At 37.3% G+C, this 18,119-nt stretch overlaps 1 protein-coding gene across 1 annotated transcript in view; it reads right to left on the reverse strand.

The window, feature by feature from the left end:
* The window catches only part of LOC139794567 (protocadherin Fat 4-like), a 40,755-nt gene that overhangs the window by 10,287 nt on the left and 12,349 nt on the right, over positions 1-18,119 (reverse strand). The window contains exons 14-31 of the mRNA XM_071740326.1: positions 17,636-17,816; positions 16,524-16,657; positions 14,561-15,505; positions 13,475-13,600; positions 13,082-13,339; positions 12,639-12,737; positions 12,372-12,544; positions 11,231-11,379; positions 10,035-10,339; positions 9,088-9,357; positions 7,803-7,940; positions 6,984-7,200; positions 5,942-6,100; positions 5,314-5,465; positions 4,036-4,204; positions 3,002-3,210; positions 1,427-1,606; positions 663-882 (exon numbers count right to left, since the gene is read on the reverse strand). Coding sequence (XP_071596427.1) covers positions 663-882; positions 1,427-1,606; positions 3,002-3,210; positions 4,036-4,204; positions 5,314-5,465; positions 5,942-6,100; positions 6,984-7,200; positions 7,803-7,940; positions 9,088-9,357; positions 10,035-10,339; positions 11,231-11,379; positions 12,372-12,544; positions 12,639-12,737; positions 13,082-13,339; positions 13,475-13,600; positions 14,561-15,505; positions 16,524-16,657; positions 17,636-17,816 — 4,084 coding nt within the window. The remainder of the gene's footprint in view (positions 1-662; positions 883-1,426; positions 1,607-3,001; positions 3,211-4,035; positions 4,205-5,313; positions 5,466-5,941; positions 6,101-6,983; positions 7,201-7,802; positions 7,941-9,087; positions 9,358-10,034; positions 10,340-11,230; positions 11,380-12,371; positions 12,545-12,638; positions 12,738-13,081; positions 13,340-13,474; positions 13,601-14,560; positions 15,506-16,523; positions 16,658-17,635; positions 17,817-18,119) is intronic.

Here is an 18,119-nt window from a genome sequence, read left to right on the forward strand (position 1 = left end):
GAGGAGATGTCATTGAATTTATTCTCTCTCTGATGAAGGTGAGTGGAGTGGCTCACAGAGTTAATGAGAAATCAATTTGACTGCCAAAAGACCTGGCAGTGATTTTTACTGGTTTTGGCCACACTTGCCCAAAGACGCCTCAAAGTCTGTATGTATATTGGAAATGAAAGACTCCAAAACTATATAAACTGTGCACACATCTCTCTTGATGGTCCAAAACCAAATAAGTATTTCAAGGGGTTAGGAGATAACACCCACAATGCTCTTTAACCTCAGAGTATGGAAAAAAAAGTGACAGTTGTTCCAGAGGAGCGTGACAACTCTGTAGCAGACGAACCTTTCTTGGGGCACGGCGCTTCGAAGTCAAGCAGGTGTTCTTGCCAAGGTGCACAAACAGTGCTCCAATCTTGCTGCCTTCACACTGGGCTAGCCTTGTTCAGAGCTTCTGCTCCAGACTCAGCTGACCTCCTCCTCTGGTTGCTCGAGAGTGAGCTGAGCGTGCACTCAGAAGCTCACCTTTTATTGACCCCCCCCCAATCCTGCTCATGCGCGGCTGGGGTCAGCCCTAATTGGGCACAGGTGGGCTTAACACAAGCTCACGCCTCCCACCTCGTAATTAGCAACACCTGATTGCCTCACTTCACTACACAACTCCTTGTTACCTGTAAGGCTGTATAGAATGAAGGCATTGTCTCCTGTATCTCTGTCTGTCGCTGTGATTTTTCCAACTATGAATCCCACAGGCACATTTTCGTTTACACTGAATTCAGGCACTGGATCAAAGGCAGGTGCCCAGTCATTGACATCAATTATCTTTATGACAACTGTGCAGTAACCTCTTTTCTTCTCAGGTATCCCATCATCTTCAGCATATACCACAACCTGTAAATTACACAATTTTTGGTATGAGGAATCATATAAATAGGTACTTGTGTATGGATTAAAAAAATCTGAGTGAATCTTAAACTTTGGAGTAATTGTAGAAATGTAAACTCTAATTCTGCATTCACCTCAAAAGGGTTATTGACATTTAAGGAGCACTTGGTCAGTAAAAAAAAAAAACCTACCTATATAGAGCTAAAAAATTCACCAGTGTATTTGCTTTAAGCATTAAAAATATCCAAAAGTGGCGGCAGTAAGAAAGAAGATTAACTGAGAATTGTATCTGCAAGAAGTCATTCCAGTACAGATTCAAGTAAACAGACAACACTGAGTACATGAGCTTTGATTTTTAAGTTAGTTATGAGCCTTGCTTGTATTTCATAATAGTCTAAAGGTTAAAAACAAGAGTCTTGTATTCTAAAACAATGCATAAAATGTTCAAGCAATATCAAGCTAAACAAAATTGTGTCACCTGTTGTCCAAGGGAAAGATAAAGAGTTCTGAATAACAAAAAAAGAAAACCCTTGAGAAATCGAAAGCAAACCTGATACTCTGTAGGTTCCTCTTCATAATCAAAGGTGTCAGTGGAATAAAGTATTCCAGTTGTTTCATCTATCCTGAATTTCAGTCTCTCTTTATTGAGAATTCCATATGTTAGGAAACCATTTCTACCTGTATCATTATCCTGAGCTTTCAGCTGGACAATCTGAGTTGCAGGTAAACTCTGCAGATGAAGAATAGATGGAGGCTGTCAGAGATGTTGGTGAACTGCTATTTCTTGAATTATATGAAAGAAGGGAAGTAACAGACACTACAACCACTTACAATGGTGTAGGCATTAAAAAAATCAAAATTACACAAAAATTCAGAATTACTTGTTCAGCACAATAAGAGAATATCCTGTTTTCTCTAATTTACAAGAACTATTTCCTTCCTTGTAACACTACCTACAGCAGCAATCTTCAGGAAGAAAAACTACCGAGATTTCAAACAGGCCAAATGTTAAACTCAAAAGCATTTGACTTGCTGCTTTGGAATTATTCATGTTTAATAGCCTCTACTCCTGTAATTCTAACTCAGGAAACTCAATGGATGGTCTCTATTTAAAAATCCTGTTTCTTTCTGAACACTTTTTAGCTAATAATTATTCTTCTCAAAATAAATAATCTCTTTCTTAATTAAAAAAAAATGTTATTCACTTTAAGATTGACAGTTAATATCAGAGTTTCACTTGCATGGCCATTTGAGACCTGATCTAAAGTTATCTGATCCAACAGGGCATCCAGCAATTCTTACTGTGTAAATATTTCACGTGGAAATGAATTTTTAAGATTGAGAAATGCAATTCTAACTCCTCTCCATTAAACTAACTGGGAACATTAAAATTAGATGTAATAATTAAATGTATATTTAGCTCGATGTTAGAAATGGACTAGACTTTAAATCACTTGGGGCTGCTAAAGAGAGCATGTGTCAATCAGCTGGTAATCTCAAGGTCATGGTATGTACTATATAGAATATAAACATGATCAATGTACTTCTTTTGTAAAAAGTAGCTAGCACTTGAAAAATGTTTGAAAATTAATTATAAATGCTGTGGCTTCTTTTGTGGGTGACCATAATATCACAGCTACAGACTGAAATCTGGCTTGCATTCTGCCACCAATTACTTAGCGTGAGGAAGAATCACAACATACTGTGCATGAGGAAGAAATGTTGCTAAATTAGAGAGTTTTGCTGTCTGCTTCTCTCCATGAAGGTCTCTTACAAAAGTCTGAGAGTCTGTAAGGTGCCCAGCACATCCACTGGATTGAGAGTGCTCATGAATATTCTCTATGTAAAAATATGCAAGATGGAGTTGCTGTTTTTCCTTTGTAGAGCTCCTAACTAGTGAAAGATTCACTTTTCCTTCAATATGTTCATACTTCTAGACCATTCTCTTTACTTATTGGGATTTTCACCTTGAAATAAACCTTAAAACATTATATGGCAAAATGAAATGGTAAAACTGTTCAGTTCCAGGATGTTCATTTCTACCCTCACCAAAAGATTATTATTTTTTAAAATTATTATTTGAAGGGTATATTTTTTTGATTCCATTTAGATGATATTTCCTTACCTCTTCCAGTCTTTCTTCTACTAGAACATATGGGAAATATGGTGAGAAATCATTTTCATCAATAACTTCCACATTCACATGAACTTCATTAAATATGCTAGGATTAGATGAATCTGTTGCTCGCACATTGAAAATGACTGGAAAATCTTCTAGTTTCAAACTCTGTCTTGTTCTTACAATACCAGTGGATGAATTAATAATGAAATAACCTAATTAAAAAAAAATATTATGTTTTTATTTATTGGTTAAAACTGAAGATGTGAAGTCTTCAGTGAAAATGATGCATTATTTATATGAATAGCATATGTTACAGATTTCTTAAAGGAAAAGATAAAATTCAACATCTCAGATGTATCTGGGTCCATAATTAACAAAAAACAGATAATTCAGAAACTCAGATGGGAACCAAAGGGGAGCAGTTCATGCCACCACTCGCCAGTCAGAAATTTTATTTCCTATGAAGTCCTGTTCTTACTGAAGATCATTGAAAATAATATCGAGGAGATGACAACCTCATCCAAAAGATTTTACAAAAAAGAAATGCAAAGTGGCTAAGTCCAATGATACAATAAAATCAGCTTAGTAAGATCAGGTTAGTAAAAAAAGACAGTTGATCCCATGTAAACTTAATTTTGTTAATAAAGTCTGTTAATAAAGTGTTATTTTTTTTCTACCACCAGTCTTTATGCTGAATTAGGTATTTCTTTCTCCAGTCCCTGTAACTTTATGCCTGACCAGGTACCACCTGATCTTCCTGTATCAGACGTAAAAAAGCTTGCAGCTGGTGTAGTCAGCTCTGTATCACGTGGCTGTAGCTAATCTGACAGAAATTCAATCATGTGGCCCCAACTGATCCATATCAGATTTCTACATCTGGTTGATACACATCATACAGTGTTGATACAATATTATTGGCTGTAAAACCGAGAGAAAAGGAAAAGAAGAGAGAGAAGAAACAATCCAAAAGCTAAGAGCTCTGCAGCTCTAGTGGTTTATACACCCTTCAGCCTTGTTATTTCATATAAAGAGCTTACCCTCTGTATCTCCAGATACAATACTGTATATCACAGGGACCTTATACAGCACACTGATCTCTAGAACAAAAGTATCAGGCGGTGCCTTCTCGCTCAGAGGGGCAGGTTGATAGGCTGCTTCAGAGAACACCGGGAAGGAAAAGCTGATGGGTGCTATGGTTACTGATACCTGCAGGGAAAAAGGAGATGAACACAGGAGCTGGGTTTTTTCTTTAGCAGACTTTTCTGTTCAGGTGTGCAATAGCAAAAGTTCAGAACTCTGTGAGTAAGAAAAAGCCTATGGTTGCTGCACGCTGAGACTGACACTGCCTTGAAAGCAGTGAAGGTTTTAAGAAATGCCATCAACCCCATCAATTTAAGTTCACCTGTACGCTTTCCTAATTTTATAGAGAAATTCCTGTTCATCCCATACAGCACACTTCAGATGCATTGCCTAGCTAAGCAGCTCCCAGAGAGAGGTACTGATCTGAGTTTGCTACAAAATCTTCCACTGGAGAATGTGTGTCCAGAGCAGGAGCTTGGAAGCACAGTATTTTAAAATTATAACTGACTTCATATATGAAAAATGGTGACAGGTGGCATATAAATAATGTCTACACAACAAAAATAACATAAATAATTTCTAAATTATATCAGCCAACTGTTGTCCAGTAATCTGAAGCATGATGACTCATAAGTATACATTTTAATACTACTTTGAATATCATTTTCTATGTGTCTTTATCCAATTATATATTGCTAGTCCTTTTTTTTTTAATTCTGCTAAACTGTGACATTTAGTGTCAAAAGATCACCAGGCAGTAACCATGACTGTGTAAAAAATATATTTTTATCATATTTACATTTCTCAGTCTTTAATTTATATTTTTTCCTTGTATTATAGCAAAACAGACAGAAATATCTCATTTGTCTAGTGCTTATTCTATCACATACTTCCACTACATCCCCTCTGACTGTGCCACTCTTTGGCCTTGCATTGAAGTCTCCACTCCTCTCATTTTCCTCTCTCACATTCTAAAGCTTCTGTCTTTACTGAGGTAGAATAATCAAAACAATGATGGGTGGTGTGCCAGTAATTGCTAAAGCAGCATAACTTTGGAATTGCTACCATCTTGTCTCCTGTTCCTGAAACAGAACTGAGACTGACATTCTAATTGCCATTTTGCATAGTTTTGCTTCACTAACACCTATTTCCTGGCAGTAGTTACACTCACTTTGGAATAAAACAATCTGGGGAATAAACTGAGCAAGGAGACACTAAGGTGAAAATGTTAGTACCTTTACAGAAGTTGAAAGAGGTGGCAGACCCGAATCTGTAGCAGTGACTGTCAAGGAGTAATATATGGGAACATCCTGTTTGGACAAGTCTTTTGTTAATGTGAGTTCTCCTGTGGTACTGGAAATACTAAAGAGGCCATCTGAGTTTCCACCTAAAAAGACAAAAACAAATGTTGGACATGTTCAAGGGAGCCAGCAGAGACAAGCCACTAATTACACAGCCAGGGTTTAAGAGATATGGATTGAAATCCTCATCTGTATATGTAGTTTGGAGCAAGACACCTGGCATCTCTTGGTTCTGCATCTGCATCAGAGGATCATTTGGGCTGGAAGGGCCCTTTGAGAGGCCTCTAGTCCAGACTCTCACTCAAAGCAGGGTTACAAATTAATTCAGAGTAGGTTGCTCAAGGATTTGATCCATCAGGTGCTGAAAACCTCCAAAGGACAGCCTCTATGTGCAAACTGGTCTGGTTATCCTCATAAAGGGCTTTCCTCCCCCTTATGTCCAGCCAGAACCTGCCACTTCAATTTATGAGCATTATCTCTCATACTCATGTCACACACCTTAGTTTAGTAACTAAATGCAGGACCCTAGTAACAAACCCCCTAAGATGTTTTTCTAACATACCTGAAATAGTGTAGAAAATTCCTTCATCGTAATCCTTGCCTTCATCTCTTGCATTAATATCTATCACCAGTGTGCCAGCTGTAGAATTGTCTAGAAGGATCTGGTAATATGAGGGCTTGTCAAATACAGGTCTTCCTTCATTAACATCTTCCACAATAACTAGGGAAAGCAGGTCCATGTCAGAGTGTAAACATGACTTTCACCCAGCTGGTTACAAGATTTCTTCAGCTAATATAGACCAGCACATCTCCTCTGAATTGAAGCTCTTTTGATTTAAACCAAGTGACAAAACTTGTTTTTCAAAATTCTTACCTTTAGGGATTAAACTGTTACTAATATCTGTCATGAATTATATAACCTTATTGTTTTTCTGGGCTGCCTTTTGTGTCTGTACTCATCTGGTGTCTCTAGTGTTTTTGGCTTTGATTGAAAGCATTGCCAGACAGGGTTGCTTAGTTTTATATTTTTATGTGACTTGGCACAATAAGGCCATGGCCCACAATTGGTGAAGCTGGTCATACAGTACCATAAATGAAAAAGAATATGAAGTAATAACTAAACCATAAATAAACTTTCAGTCATAATGATCAAAAGTAGGGCTGATAAAAAACTACGTTACCAACTTTCTAGAAGGAAAAAGCAAGCAGCAATCAAGTACTGGTATTTTAACAACACCAAAAAAAAAAAAAAAAAAAAAAAAAATTGGCAATATTTTTTAACACCTTAGAAACAGAGAAAGAACTGCAGTATATTTTTTTAAACCTTTCCAATCAAAATGTCAACAGATACTCAAAAATGCCATAGAGAAATATGGGAATACATTGAAATAAGTGGGATCAGTTTGCGTGAAAAATCTTCATTTTTGACAAGCCAAACATTTTTTGAGAAAAATTTTATCTGGCTACAGTCAAAAGGTCACATCATAATTTCTGATAATTTACTTCAGCAGAATGTGTTACTACTAAAGGCTATCTTTATGCTTTATAATCACAGATGCTGAAATATTTCCTAAGTAAACTTTTCTGTGGTAAATCAGAGCTACCTGTAATGTTTGCTGTATTCTGGAGATACGGCTCTCCGGGATTGAAAGCTTTCAGAATAAATGTATACTGAGGATGACTTTCATAGTCCAGAGGCTGAAGAGTTGAAATATTTCCAGAAAGTTCTCCAACATGAAATGAAGAAGTCTCTCCAATGATGGTGTAATGAATAATGGCATTGTACCCTATATCATCATCTGTGGCTGCTGCACTCAAAATCTAAGCAAGAAAACAAAAAAGTAACAAGAAAACCCAAACCCACCAGATTTAGAACAGAATAAAGAGAGTGACAGAAGATAGACACGGGACTGGTATTTATCTATACGGTGTTTACTGACTGAATTACTCATATGGCCATTAATTGCACAGCTAGAATACCGACAGAGCATATAGCAGGGCTGGAAACATGTTACAGATTTGTAGGTGGTTTCTTTTCCCTTGATTCCTGTGAGCTACTCGCTCACATCTGCAAGGCAAATACAGAGCAAGAAGTGGATACACTGGGAGAAGACAGAAAACATTAGGAACAGGGAGGTGCTGGGTATATGCACAGTGTATACCAGTGTCATGTAAAACTAGATCTGTGCGGTGTGGCATGGCTGCCAGGGACAGGAGGGAGAGGAGGAGGGGACAGAAGGTGCAGGGAGAGCTTTAGGAAGTGTCAGTGGGATAGGCACTCCTCTGTCGTGTAAAACAAACGTGCTGTGTGATTTTACAGACTCCACAGAGTAGAGAAATATCTTCATCCATGCACATTCATCATAGATTTATATGAACTTCAAATTTACATAAAGAAGACAATGCCAGAACAAGCCACATACCACATGTGGAGGCTCATTCTCTCTCACAGTCACAGAGTAGGATTTCTGGGGGAAGACTGGTGGGTTGTCATTCAGATCTTCCACGGTGATGTTTAGAACTAAGCTGGCAGATTGTGGTGGTTTGCCAGAATCTGTGGCCTGTGAAGAAAGGGTTTGTCATGGAACAAAGAGCTACATGGATCCAAACTTATATTACCGGTTCAATTTTGTTCCAAAAATTGTGAAACTTTGTCTCAGAAGACTTTCTGCTGGACTAATTATCACTCAATTACATTTCTCTAGCCCTGTACTTGGTTGGGTGCTGCATGCCTTCCTGCAGCTGGTATCCTCATCATATCTCATGCTCTGCCTCATTTCATGAACAATTCATGAAAAGCTCAAGCCAGGATCCAGGTCGGATGCATCCTGGGATCAGACGTGGTACTAGCCAACATAAAATCATGCTACACAGAAGTGTATCTGTGGTGTAGAATTTAAAGGAATAAGGAAAACCCTTTTTTGAGGGTTTTAAGAGTCTACAAAGCAAGCTGTGAAGAGGAAATACTATGTGACAAATTCACAGTCAATTTCACGTTGTTCACACAGTTTTCAGAGTCTTAAAAAGTGTCCACTTTTATTAAATCTAACATTTTCAGAAGATGCTGAGTTTTATTATGTTTCCTTGTTGACCTAAGTAGGTTCCACTTCAAATTATTTGTTAGCAGTAAATATCTCCTTTAAAAATATTTGTATGTGATAGCCAGAGCTGGAAAAATTTGTTGTGTGCACAATAATTTATTTGATTACTAGCAGAAAAAAAAAAAAAAATCAATTAAAAAAGCTACAGTAAACAGATTCCCACATGAATGTTGGATCAAACTTTATGCTTTCACTTTTTTTTTTTTTTTAACTTGGAAATCTATATTTCAGGCATTTTAGAAAGGTCTAGGTACATATTTTGAAAATATCAAAAAATAAGGGAAAAGGACAAAAAATAGGGATTGGCAAAGCAATAAAAGCAATGCAGCACCAAGGCAGACACATGGTCTAAAATGGACTCAGGAACACTGCAGATTTCACAGTAAGCTCTCATGTGACTATGACCTTGAAGAGCTGATTGTCATGGGTCATTTATTTGCTAATACCAATTTACACATCAGAAAACAAAGCTCTGGATACAAAACTTAACAGTAAAAATTCAATAATGACTTTTAATGAAATTCACTAAGATTTTTTCTTGTGATGATTCTCAGTTTTTTTTTTATGTTGAGAATTTTGTGAACTTGTATCAAACGTCACAACTTACTATTATTTTCAATTCATAACTGTCCACCATCTCTCTGTCTAAGGGTTTTTTTGTCACCAGCTTCCCAGTAGAGCTGTTAATATTGAACAATCCGGAAAAATCATCGTTGAGAGAGTAGCTTATGAGTGCATTAATTCCTATATCCAGGTCAGTAGCAGAAAATACGCCCAAGTCTAGGCTAGCTGCATTCTCAGGAGCTGACAGTTTAGTCTGAATCCCTGCTGAGAAAACTGGGGCATTGTCATTGATGTCATCTACTCTCACAGTTACCTGTATTTACAAACAAACAAACAAACAAAAGAGAGATATATTGAGCTGAGCTGTGGAAACAGTATCCAGAGGAGAATTTTGATTCATCTTAATCTATGGAAATATACAGGAAAAAAACCCAAACAAACAACAAATAAACCAAAAGGATACATAACAACTTCAGCATTTTCTAGCACCTGAATATTTTCACAATTTCAGAATATCAGCTTTTTTTTTTTTTTTTTTTAATTCTCAGTTGTTACACAGAATCACAGAGTGTTAGGGGTTTGGAAGGGACCTCGAAAGACCATCAAGTCCAACTCCCTGCCAGAGCAGGTCACCTACAGGGGGTTACACAGGAATGTGTCCAGACAGCTTTTGAATGTCTCCAGAGAAGGAGACTCCACAACCTCCCTGGGCAGCCTCTGCCAGTGGTTCTGTCACCCTCACAGTGAAAAACCTGGTTTCCCAGAACCTCCTATGCTCCAGCTTGCTCTTTACAGGTGAGATAACATACACTCTACCTGGCAGAGATGAGCAGGATTAATAACCCAGGTCTTTATGGCTCACCTACTTCATGCATTTGACAGAACTATGCACAGAACCAGTTCCGATGTTTATCAGTTTGCTTGGGTATGGGTTGTTTAAATATTTTATATCCCTTTTTTAAAAAGTATTTTAATATCAGTATACTGTACCAGAGCAACAGCTATATTAGGTGGCACCACAGAATCAACAGCTTCTACGAGGATGCTGTATAGGTCGTGTTCCTCTCGATCAAGCCTGGCAAGAGCCACAATGTCTCCTTGGTCACTAATAGAGAACTTGTCACCGTGAGATTTCAGAGCATACACTACTTGGGTGGCTGTGCTTCCAGTAAGAGCCTTCACAGTGCCAACAGCAGTCCCAGCTGGTTCATCTTCTTGAATGCTGAACTCATAGCTGGAGCTATCGAAAGCCAGGCCAAAGCTATTGTTTACCAGCAAGTAGAGAGTAACAGAGGCTAATGAGAGAAAGAAAATTAAGATAGTGAACTTGCTGCTAAAATAATAATGATCTGTGGTCTATTTCTCTACATTTTTGAGGAATTAATAGGAAATGACAGAAAACCAGCATGTAGAAAAGAGGAATGAGAAGAAAAAAAAAAAATCAATAGTAATAAGGATTAAACATGATGCCTCTTATGTCTAATGCTCCAGAAGAACCCCACTTCACTGATCACAATGTTGCTTCAGTATGATAGGAGAGCAAGTTAATGGGATATGCATGTGTTTTCCATCCCTTAGAATTCTTACACTAAATTGCTTTGTAACAAAAGAGAAGGGAGGTACATAAAGCCACAAAAAGTGCAAATTCTGTTGTGGCCACTCATCCTATTTTAAGAAAATCAGGTTTTTTCCTAGTTATGATAAATCAAAGCTAACCCCTAAAAATACGTGGATGAATTACCAAAAACACCATGTGACTTAATATTTTGAAAGACCAGAAACTTGGTGGTTTGTTTTTTTTTTTTTTTTGCTAGTTTCTAATTTGTTTACATGTTTCTAATGCAAAGAAAATTAAACTGAAAGCGAAACACACATTATCAATATTATTTTATTACATCCTTTTAGAGTGGATACTACTATGAAGTTCTTGTTTCTGCACCATAAGCACCCCTGCAAGAGCTACAAAATCCTATTTCTAACGAGGGGTATTAAACCAAGCTTTCCGTTATTATGATCAGCTGAAAGGAAACTGAAGAGTAAAAAATAAATATGCATCATTGTTGAAATGTAACATGGATTCTAGCCCTAATTAATTTTGACTTGACAGCAATGGGATTAATTCCAAATTTCAGTGTTTGCTAAGGCTACATGTATAGGGGGGAGGAAGGTGAGAAGACATCATTTACCACTTGATGTAAGCTGAGGAACTCCATGATCAGCAGCAATAACTATGAGTGTAACAACTGTGTCAGCTGTGATATGGTCCAAGTTACTGCTGAGGGTAATATCTCCAGTGCGATTATTTATACGGAAATCATCAGAGTGGTTCATGAGACTGTGTTAAGGGGAAATCAGTAAAACATTCATATTAATGACCTTGGAAGTACCATCTACTTACTGCTACTTCTGTAACAAGCACTACACAGACAGTGTTGGCCTAGTTATAAAGAATGGCTAAGCAACAGATTTAAAATTTGTGTCAATAGCCTAAATATATTGTCCTTTTCCTTTCCAAATATGTATTCCATCATGAAAAGAGAGAGCATTCATACCTTAAGTTCCTGTTATACTCCAAGCCTTTGATCTTCCCAAGAATATAAGGCAGATAGTGCATGCTCAGCTGTACATTCAAAAGTGTAAGAACTGCAGGTGCCATTCATCTGAAGATGCAGACCTACTGATCTGTAGTGTTCTGCAAACTCTCATAATATGGATAAATGGATTGCACACCAGCCAAAGTATATGTGTTTAAGGTGGAATGCCATCTCATAGGTAAAAATATTCTCTTTCAAGACACTAATTTAAATACAGTTTACTAACTCATTCACCTGCCCTCCTCAATCTATGCTTTTCACACCAAGGTATCCGTGTATTTTCCATGACAAAAGGCTCATCCAAAAATCTTTCTCCATTAATTTTCTTTATGCCTGGTGCATTCTGAAAGCTAGTATTTTTTTATCACCTCCCAGCAAACAAGATGATGTATGAAAAGACAGTCATTATCAGAGATTCAATTCAATTCCTACCCAAAACCTCCAACACATTATATAAAATTTCCAAAATTCAAACAAATCTTGGCTTTCCATTCTTGTTATCATTTGACTGTACTTTTTCTTATGGTGTAATAATTATTTTATAAGCTCTAGAACACAGAGAAATGACTGTCCTTATTCCTGAGTTTGAAGATCATTAATGATTTTAGCAGCTGTCAAGTATCTGTGAACAGATCTTATCTTCTTATGACTAATAAAAATACTTCGGTGAGAAAGTAAAAATACCCTTCTCTTTCTTTAACAAGAGATCCCTATAAACCTCAGAGAGATTTACCTGTATGAAATAACAGCATTGTTCCCAATATCAAGGTCAGTAGCAGACACAGATAGCACAGACTCTCCTTCTTTTGCTGTTGCTACACGTACACTGGCCGAGTATTGTGCTTTTGTAAATCGGGGAGGGTTATCATTCACATCTAACACTTGGATGCTGACATATGTGAAATTCTGGCATGTGACAAGAGAAAACCATGATTCAGAAAATGCACACACAGAGACACTTTGATTAATGAACAAACAATAACGTGTTGGTCTCTATTACCTGCCTTTGAGGGACCCCGTTATCGGATGCCACCAGCAGCAGCACGTACTTCTCTTTAGTTTCTCGGTCTACAGAGCCACTAACCAAAATGGTTCCATCCTAGAGAAGGTAAAATGGTTCAATGCATGGATCATTTTCACAACTCTTGTACACCAAGTTCTCAGAAGAGATGAGGGATTCAAATCCTCCATTTACCTTTGGACACGTATAGTTCAGATTCAAAGCAACGCCTGACCAGTATGTCTGAACTTTTGGACACTGACTTAAATATACAAGCTACAGAGTACATGCTGGGTTTGATGTGTACTATGATGGTTCCTGCCTATTCTTTTTAACCTGACTGTGTTAGCCTTACTATGCCAAGTAACTTCAAAAAAAGCAGTATCTAAATATGTTAGGTAATATATTTGTTAATATGTATTTCATTGTATCTAAACCCTTACCTGTTGGATGATAAATGGATTATCCCCATCTTCAGCTGATAAACCGTAAGTAATTCGTGCATTCTCTCCCTCATCCAAATCAGTAGCAGTCACGTGTCCAACTCTAGTTGGAGCACCCAACACATACTCTCCTTCCAGAATTGCAAAACTGTACGGCTCCATCTGAAACTTGGGGTTATTATCATTGACATCCAGAACAGTGATGTGGAACAAAGCACTTGAAGTAAGCCCGTTCATTTCAGCATCAACTGCCAATACCTGCCAAAGAAAGAAAGAAAAATGGCATTTTAGTTGGCTCTATTGCCATTTTAACCATCTGATGAAGATACAAAACAGGGTTTGAGGGAATGGAGTAGAAATAAGCCAAAGCTCTGAGTCTGTCCCCAAATTTACTTGTAAAGTAAATCCAGATGTAGACTCCCTGTCCAGTTCTGAATCATTCCTTAATGAAAGAATTCCAGGAATATCGACAGTAAACAAAGTACCATTATGAATGAAGTGTCCCTGAGAAAAGCCAGCCTAAAAAGAAAAACATAGTTAATTTAAGATTAAAATTACTTATATTTAGGTTAAAAAGCAATCTTAATATTAATACTCAACAATTCTATAGGACTTCTCACTACATGAGTACCGGTGCTTTTCAGGGTTCAATAAATGAAATCTTCCACCCTGAGCTATGGGAATAATTAATGTATGTGGAAACCAGAAACTAGAGTAGGTGGAAGCCCCTTGAAGGCTTCTCTATTTTGGTCCTTCATATTTCCTCCCTAAAGCTCTTCAAACCAATCCCCATGATGTGAGGAGCAGTAACACACAGTTCAGTGAAGTCTGAACTGGGAGAAGAGTTTATGCTTCTTTAAAACTGACATCTCTTCTCCCAGACCAGCTCCCCAGTGCCAGGGCTACATATGAAATTTCTTCATAAAAAAAGGGGAGCAAGAAACAACATTTTATGAAGCAGAGTGAAATTGGGCAATTTCTTATTAAAGAAATAGAAACTATATCAGCTTTACAAATTGCCTTTCTCCCTGACTAAAGTGATTCTAAGGTGATAGTATTACAGAAATGCAGTAGCAAATATTTTTATATAGAAGCAAGTTACCAAGCAATATTAAACCAGAACTGAACATACTAAGAATTAATAAAGAACTTCAAAACAAAACAAAAAAAACCTGTTCTCCGTCCATGAATGATGATACATTTATCTCATATGCATTTGCACAAGAGCAAACAACTTTTTCTGCTCTCCCTAGTGTCTCTGACATAGCCAGTAAACTGTTTTGTATGGTGTCTTATCTTCCTTGGTTAAGGAAATTTTATTCCTGATCCCATAGAAAGCAAGATGAAATTTCAGAGACAAAAAATGTACTTAATGCCAACCGTTTAAGAAATCTACCTTTGCCCATCTACTGTTTTGCAGATTAATAGAGAAAAACATGTAATTTTGATTTATCAGGATGAGATTAGTTTGGCACCTACCTCATCCTTGTCAGTAACACTGAATGTATCCATAGGGCTACCCTTTTGTAGGTTTTCAAACACAAATACATCATAAGCTGCCTGATTAAATTCTGGTGGGTTATCATTGACGTCTAGGACATGTACAACAACAACTGTGTTAGTGCTGAGACTTGGCTTCCCTTCATCCGATGCCTCCACTTCTACTTCAAATTGTTTCATGGTTTCATAATCCAGCTGCTGGCTCAGGCTGAGCTGACCCGTGGTTGAATTGATGAGAAACATTGGTGAGGAGGTTTGAGGTTGCTGGCTAACAATTTTGTACTTCGCGAGAGCGTTGACCCCAACATCTAAATCAGTGGTATTTACTGTCAGCAGCACCCTTCCAAGCACTTCATTTTCAGGGACACTCACTTCATATCCCCTTGATGAGAAAACTGGAGGGCTGTCATTCTCATCATCAACTATGACTGTCAAACTGAGAGCTGTAGACAGTGCAGGTTGGCCTTGGTCACTGGCAATCACTGTTAAGTTATAGAAGCCTTGTTCTTCCCTGTCCAATACTTTTTCCACCAAAATTAAACCTGAGGTGTCAATATCTATTTTGCCCTCTCCACCTTTGAGAGTATAAACCACTAATCCATTGAAGCCCTCATCTGCATCTGTAGCTGTCACACTGGTAATTCTAGTTCCAGCTGGCCTGTTCTCTGGAACAGTAATGGTAGTGCTGGTTGTACCAAAAACGGGTCTATTGTCATTGACATCTGTAACTCTGATAAACACTGTAGCATAGTCAGTGGCATTTCCATCCGACAAGGAAATATTTAGTTTGTAATTTTTCTGGGATTCATAGTCCAGTTTGGCATTTGTCAAGATGATTCCATTGACATCAATGTCAAATGGAGCAGATTCCGTCAGTACTCGAAACGTAACTGGTATATAGGGATTCAAAGATTCATACTCCACCTGTGTAAGATATAGGATATTATCAGTAAAATAATTCAATCTGATAAATCACTCTCTAAAAAGGAATAATGGTTTTAACTATGTCCAGACTAATTTTACTAATTTTATTCATTAAATGAACTAAGAATCAACTCACAATGTACATAAAAATAAATACAGCTGAAAAGGACTGCCTTTTATTAGAACATCACTAAACAGAAATGTGAATGTACATGATATGTAATAAAAATAACAGACTGCACCTTAACCTTTAGATTATCTTTCTACGAAAAAAGTGAAAGATGGATTAACTCAGAAAGATAATAAATCAAAGCACTTAAACACATTATCTTCTCACTGCTTTTGTACCAGACCTCACATCTGTCTTCAGAACTGTGTCTAAGGAGTTACAACAGTGCATTCTGGTGGCTTGCTTGTCCAAGCAATTATTTAACAAAATGAGGAGCAAGTTCTAGAGCCTTCTTTGAAAATTCCTTTATGACAGTTCTCTGACTGGAAGTCTCCATTTCCTAGCTATATCATGGCACAGGATTTTAGATTTAGCACCAGCAGAGGAATGGATATTGCCTTTGGGCCACCACTGGTTTTAGAGAATGTCCAAAGCTCACAAAGAGCTAAGCATGAAAGTTTACTTTCCCAAGCAGTTCTGGGCTTTATTTTGTTTGAGATTTTTGGTTTGGGGAGTTTTTGTTCTGTTGTGCTTTGGGTTGGGATTTTTTTGGTTTTTTTAGGTGGTTCTTGTTGTCTGGGTGGTTTTATAGGTTTTGATATATGGTTTTTTGTATGTTAAATAGTAGCAGATGCTGTTTAAATATTTCAAACAGAACTAAAAGGCTTCCTGGATGATCTGAGGGATGGAGTTGGCATGTAATGTATGTAATGTATGTTGTGCAGGAAAGGAAACACAATGTTTAGTTACCCATAGCTCAGGGCTACAGACCTTTAAAGCACATATATTACAGGATTTTTCTTATAGCTGTCATGATGTATTAAAGTAATAGAATAAAGTTGTTCTTACTCTTGTTACTTCAACAGGACTGACCAGCTCTTCTTCCACTGACACATTATATGTTTTCTGAGTAAACTGTGGTCTGGAATCTCCAGCTGCAAAGATTAATACTGGCACTGATGAACTTCTTGGAATCATCCCACCTGCAAGCAAAAGAAAACATCTCCCAGAATATGCACAAAATATCTTCTGCTTGAAAATATTACTCTTTTTCACTGGTACTGATTTATATAAATTCAGATTCTTGCTGATACTGTTAGGATCCTACCCAAGGTGAGGGTTTCATGCACTGGGTGTTAAACCTACAACATATGAACCTGAATAGATAAAACAATATTAGCACAGACAAAGGGTGGATTGATGGATCTCTTTTGCAACAGTATTCCTTCCCAGTACCCATTTTAATAATGCAGCCATAAATTTGAAGACTTAGAGCTCATATGGATCAAGCCAAGGGAAACCTGGGAGGCTGAAAAGCACTTTGTACAGTCATGCTACCAGGATTGTGATACCATTCCTAAGTTACATTTATCTATGCCCTCAGTCAGACTATGAATGTTCACTGAGTTCTATGTTACTTGTTTAAAACAAAGAAACTCTCAATAAATATGGCTAAGGAAACAACGTTTGTGCTGGTCATCCTAAAAAGGCTTTGGCATCTCTATTTCATTTTTCAATACTCACACAGATGTTCAAAGACTGAGTTACTCATCACATTTTACTTTGATTTTACTTCTGGTTGACTGATGACTGAATTATAAATTCCCAGCTTGTGCCTGAATCTCTGTATTCTATGCTATGAAGCATCAGTCAATAGCTAAGTTAAAGGGAAGTGTGAGATACACTGTATTTTGCATGTTCTTCCCATAGCCATAAAAAAACCTTAGATTTTATGTAACAGCTTCAGCAGGAAGCAGAGCTCTACCAGAGATGCAGCAATTACTTTGGATGAGTAAAACAGCTTTCTTCTTATCTCCAAAAAACAACAGCAGAAAATAATACATGGTAGTTTATAAATTAGTTCTAGGAGGCTATTTATATAATATTTCTTCAAGTAAAAAACAAAACAAAACCCATGACCAGGAATAGCTGTGTTGATCCATGCTAAAATCTTGTCTTACCATCAATAGCTGTTATCCACAGGACAAATTTCTTAAGCTGGTTGATTCCTAATGGGATTACTCTTTTTAAACTGATTTGCCCTGAGGATTTATCCAATGCAAAGTATCCATCTTCATTGCCACCAGCTAAGATAAAGCTTATCTCTCCATTTATGCCAGCATCCGGATCATCAGCAGTAACCTGGAAGAAAAAAAAAATTTCTTGTACTGTTATCAAGGAACAATAATGTGTCTGGACAATTTTTTATATATAATACTCAGCTAAATAAAGTAAAATGCAGTTATGGCTTTAACTGACTGACTGTCTACTTCCTATATGATTACTGGGTTAAAGCTCAGTAAGAATGTGTGCTCTTTGATGCACACACAGTATCATTCCAGCAGCAGGAGTGAAATCCTGCTCCTGTGGAACTCATGTGAATGACACCAAGTTTGTATCTCAGAAAGTTTGTTTCATAGTAAACCCAAAGTCACTGGAGGTAGA

The sequence above is a fragment of the Heliangelus exortis genome, chromosome 3, assembly GCF_036169615.1.
Source record: "Heliangelus exortis chromosome 3, bHelExo1.hap1, whole genome shotgun sequence".
Taxonomy (NCBI): domain Eukaryota; kingdom Metazoa; phylum Chordata; class Aves; order Apodiformes; family Trochilidae; genus Heliangelus; species Heliangelus exortis.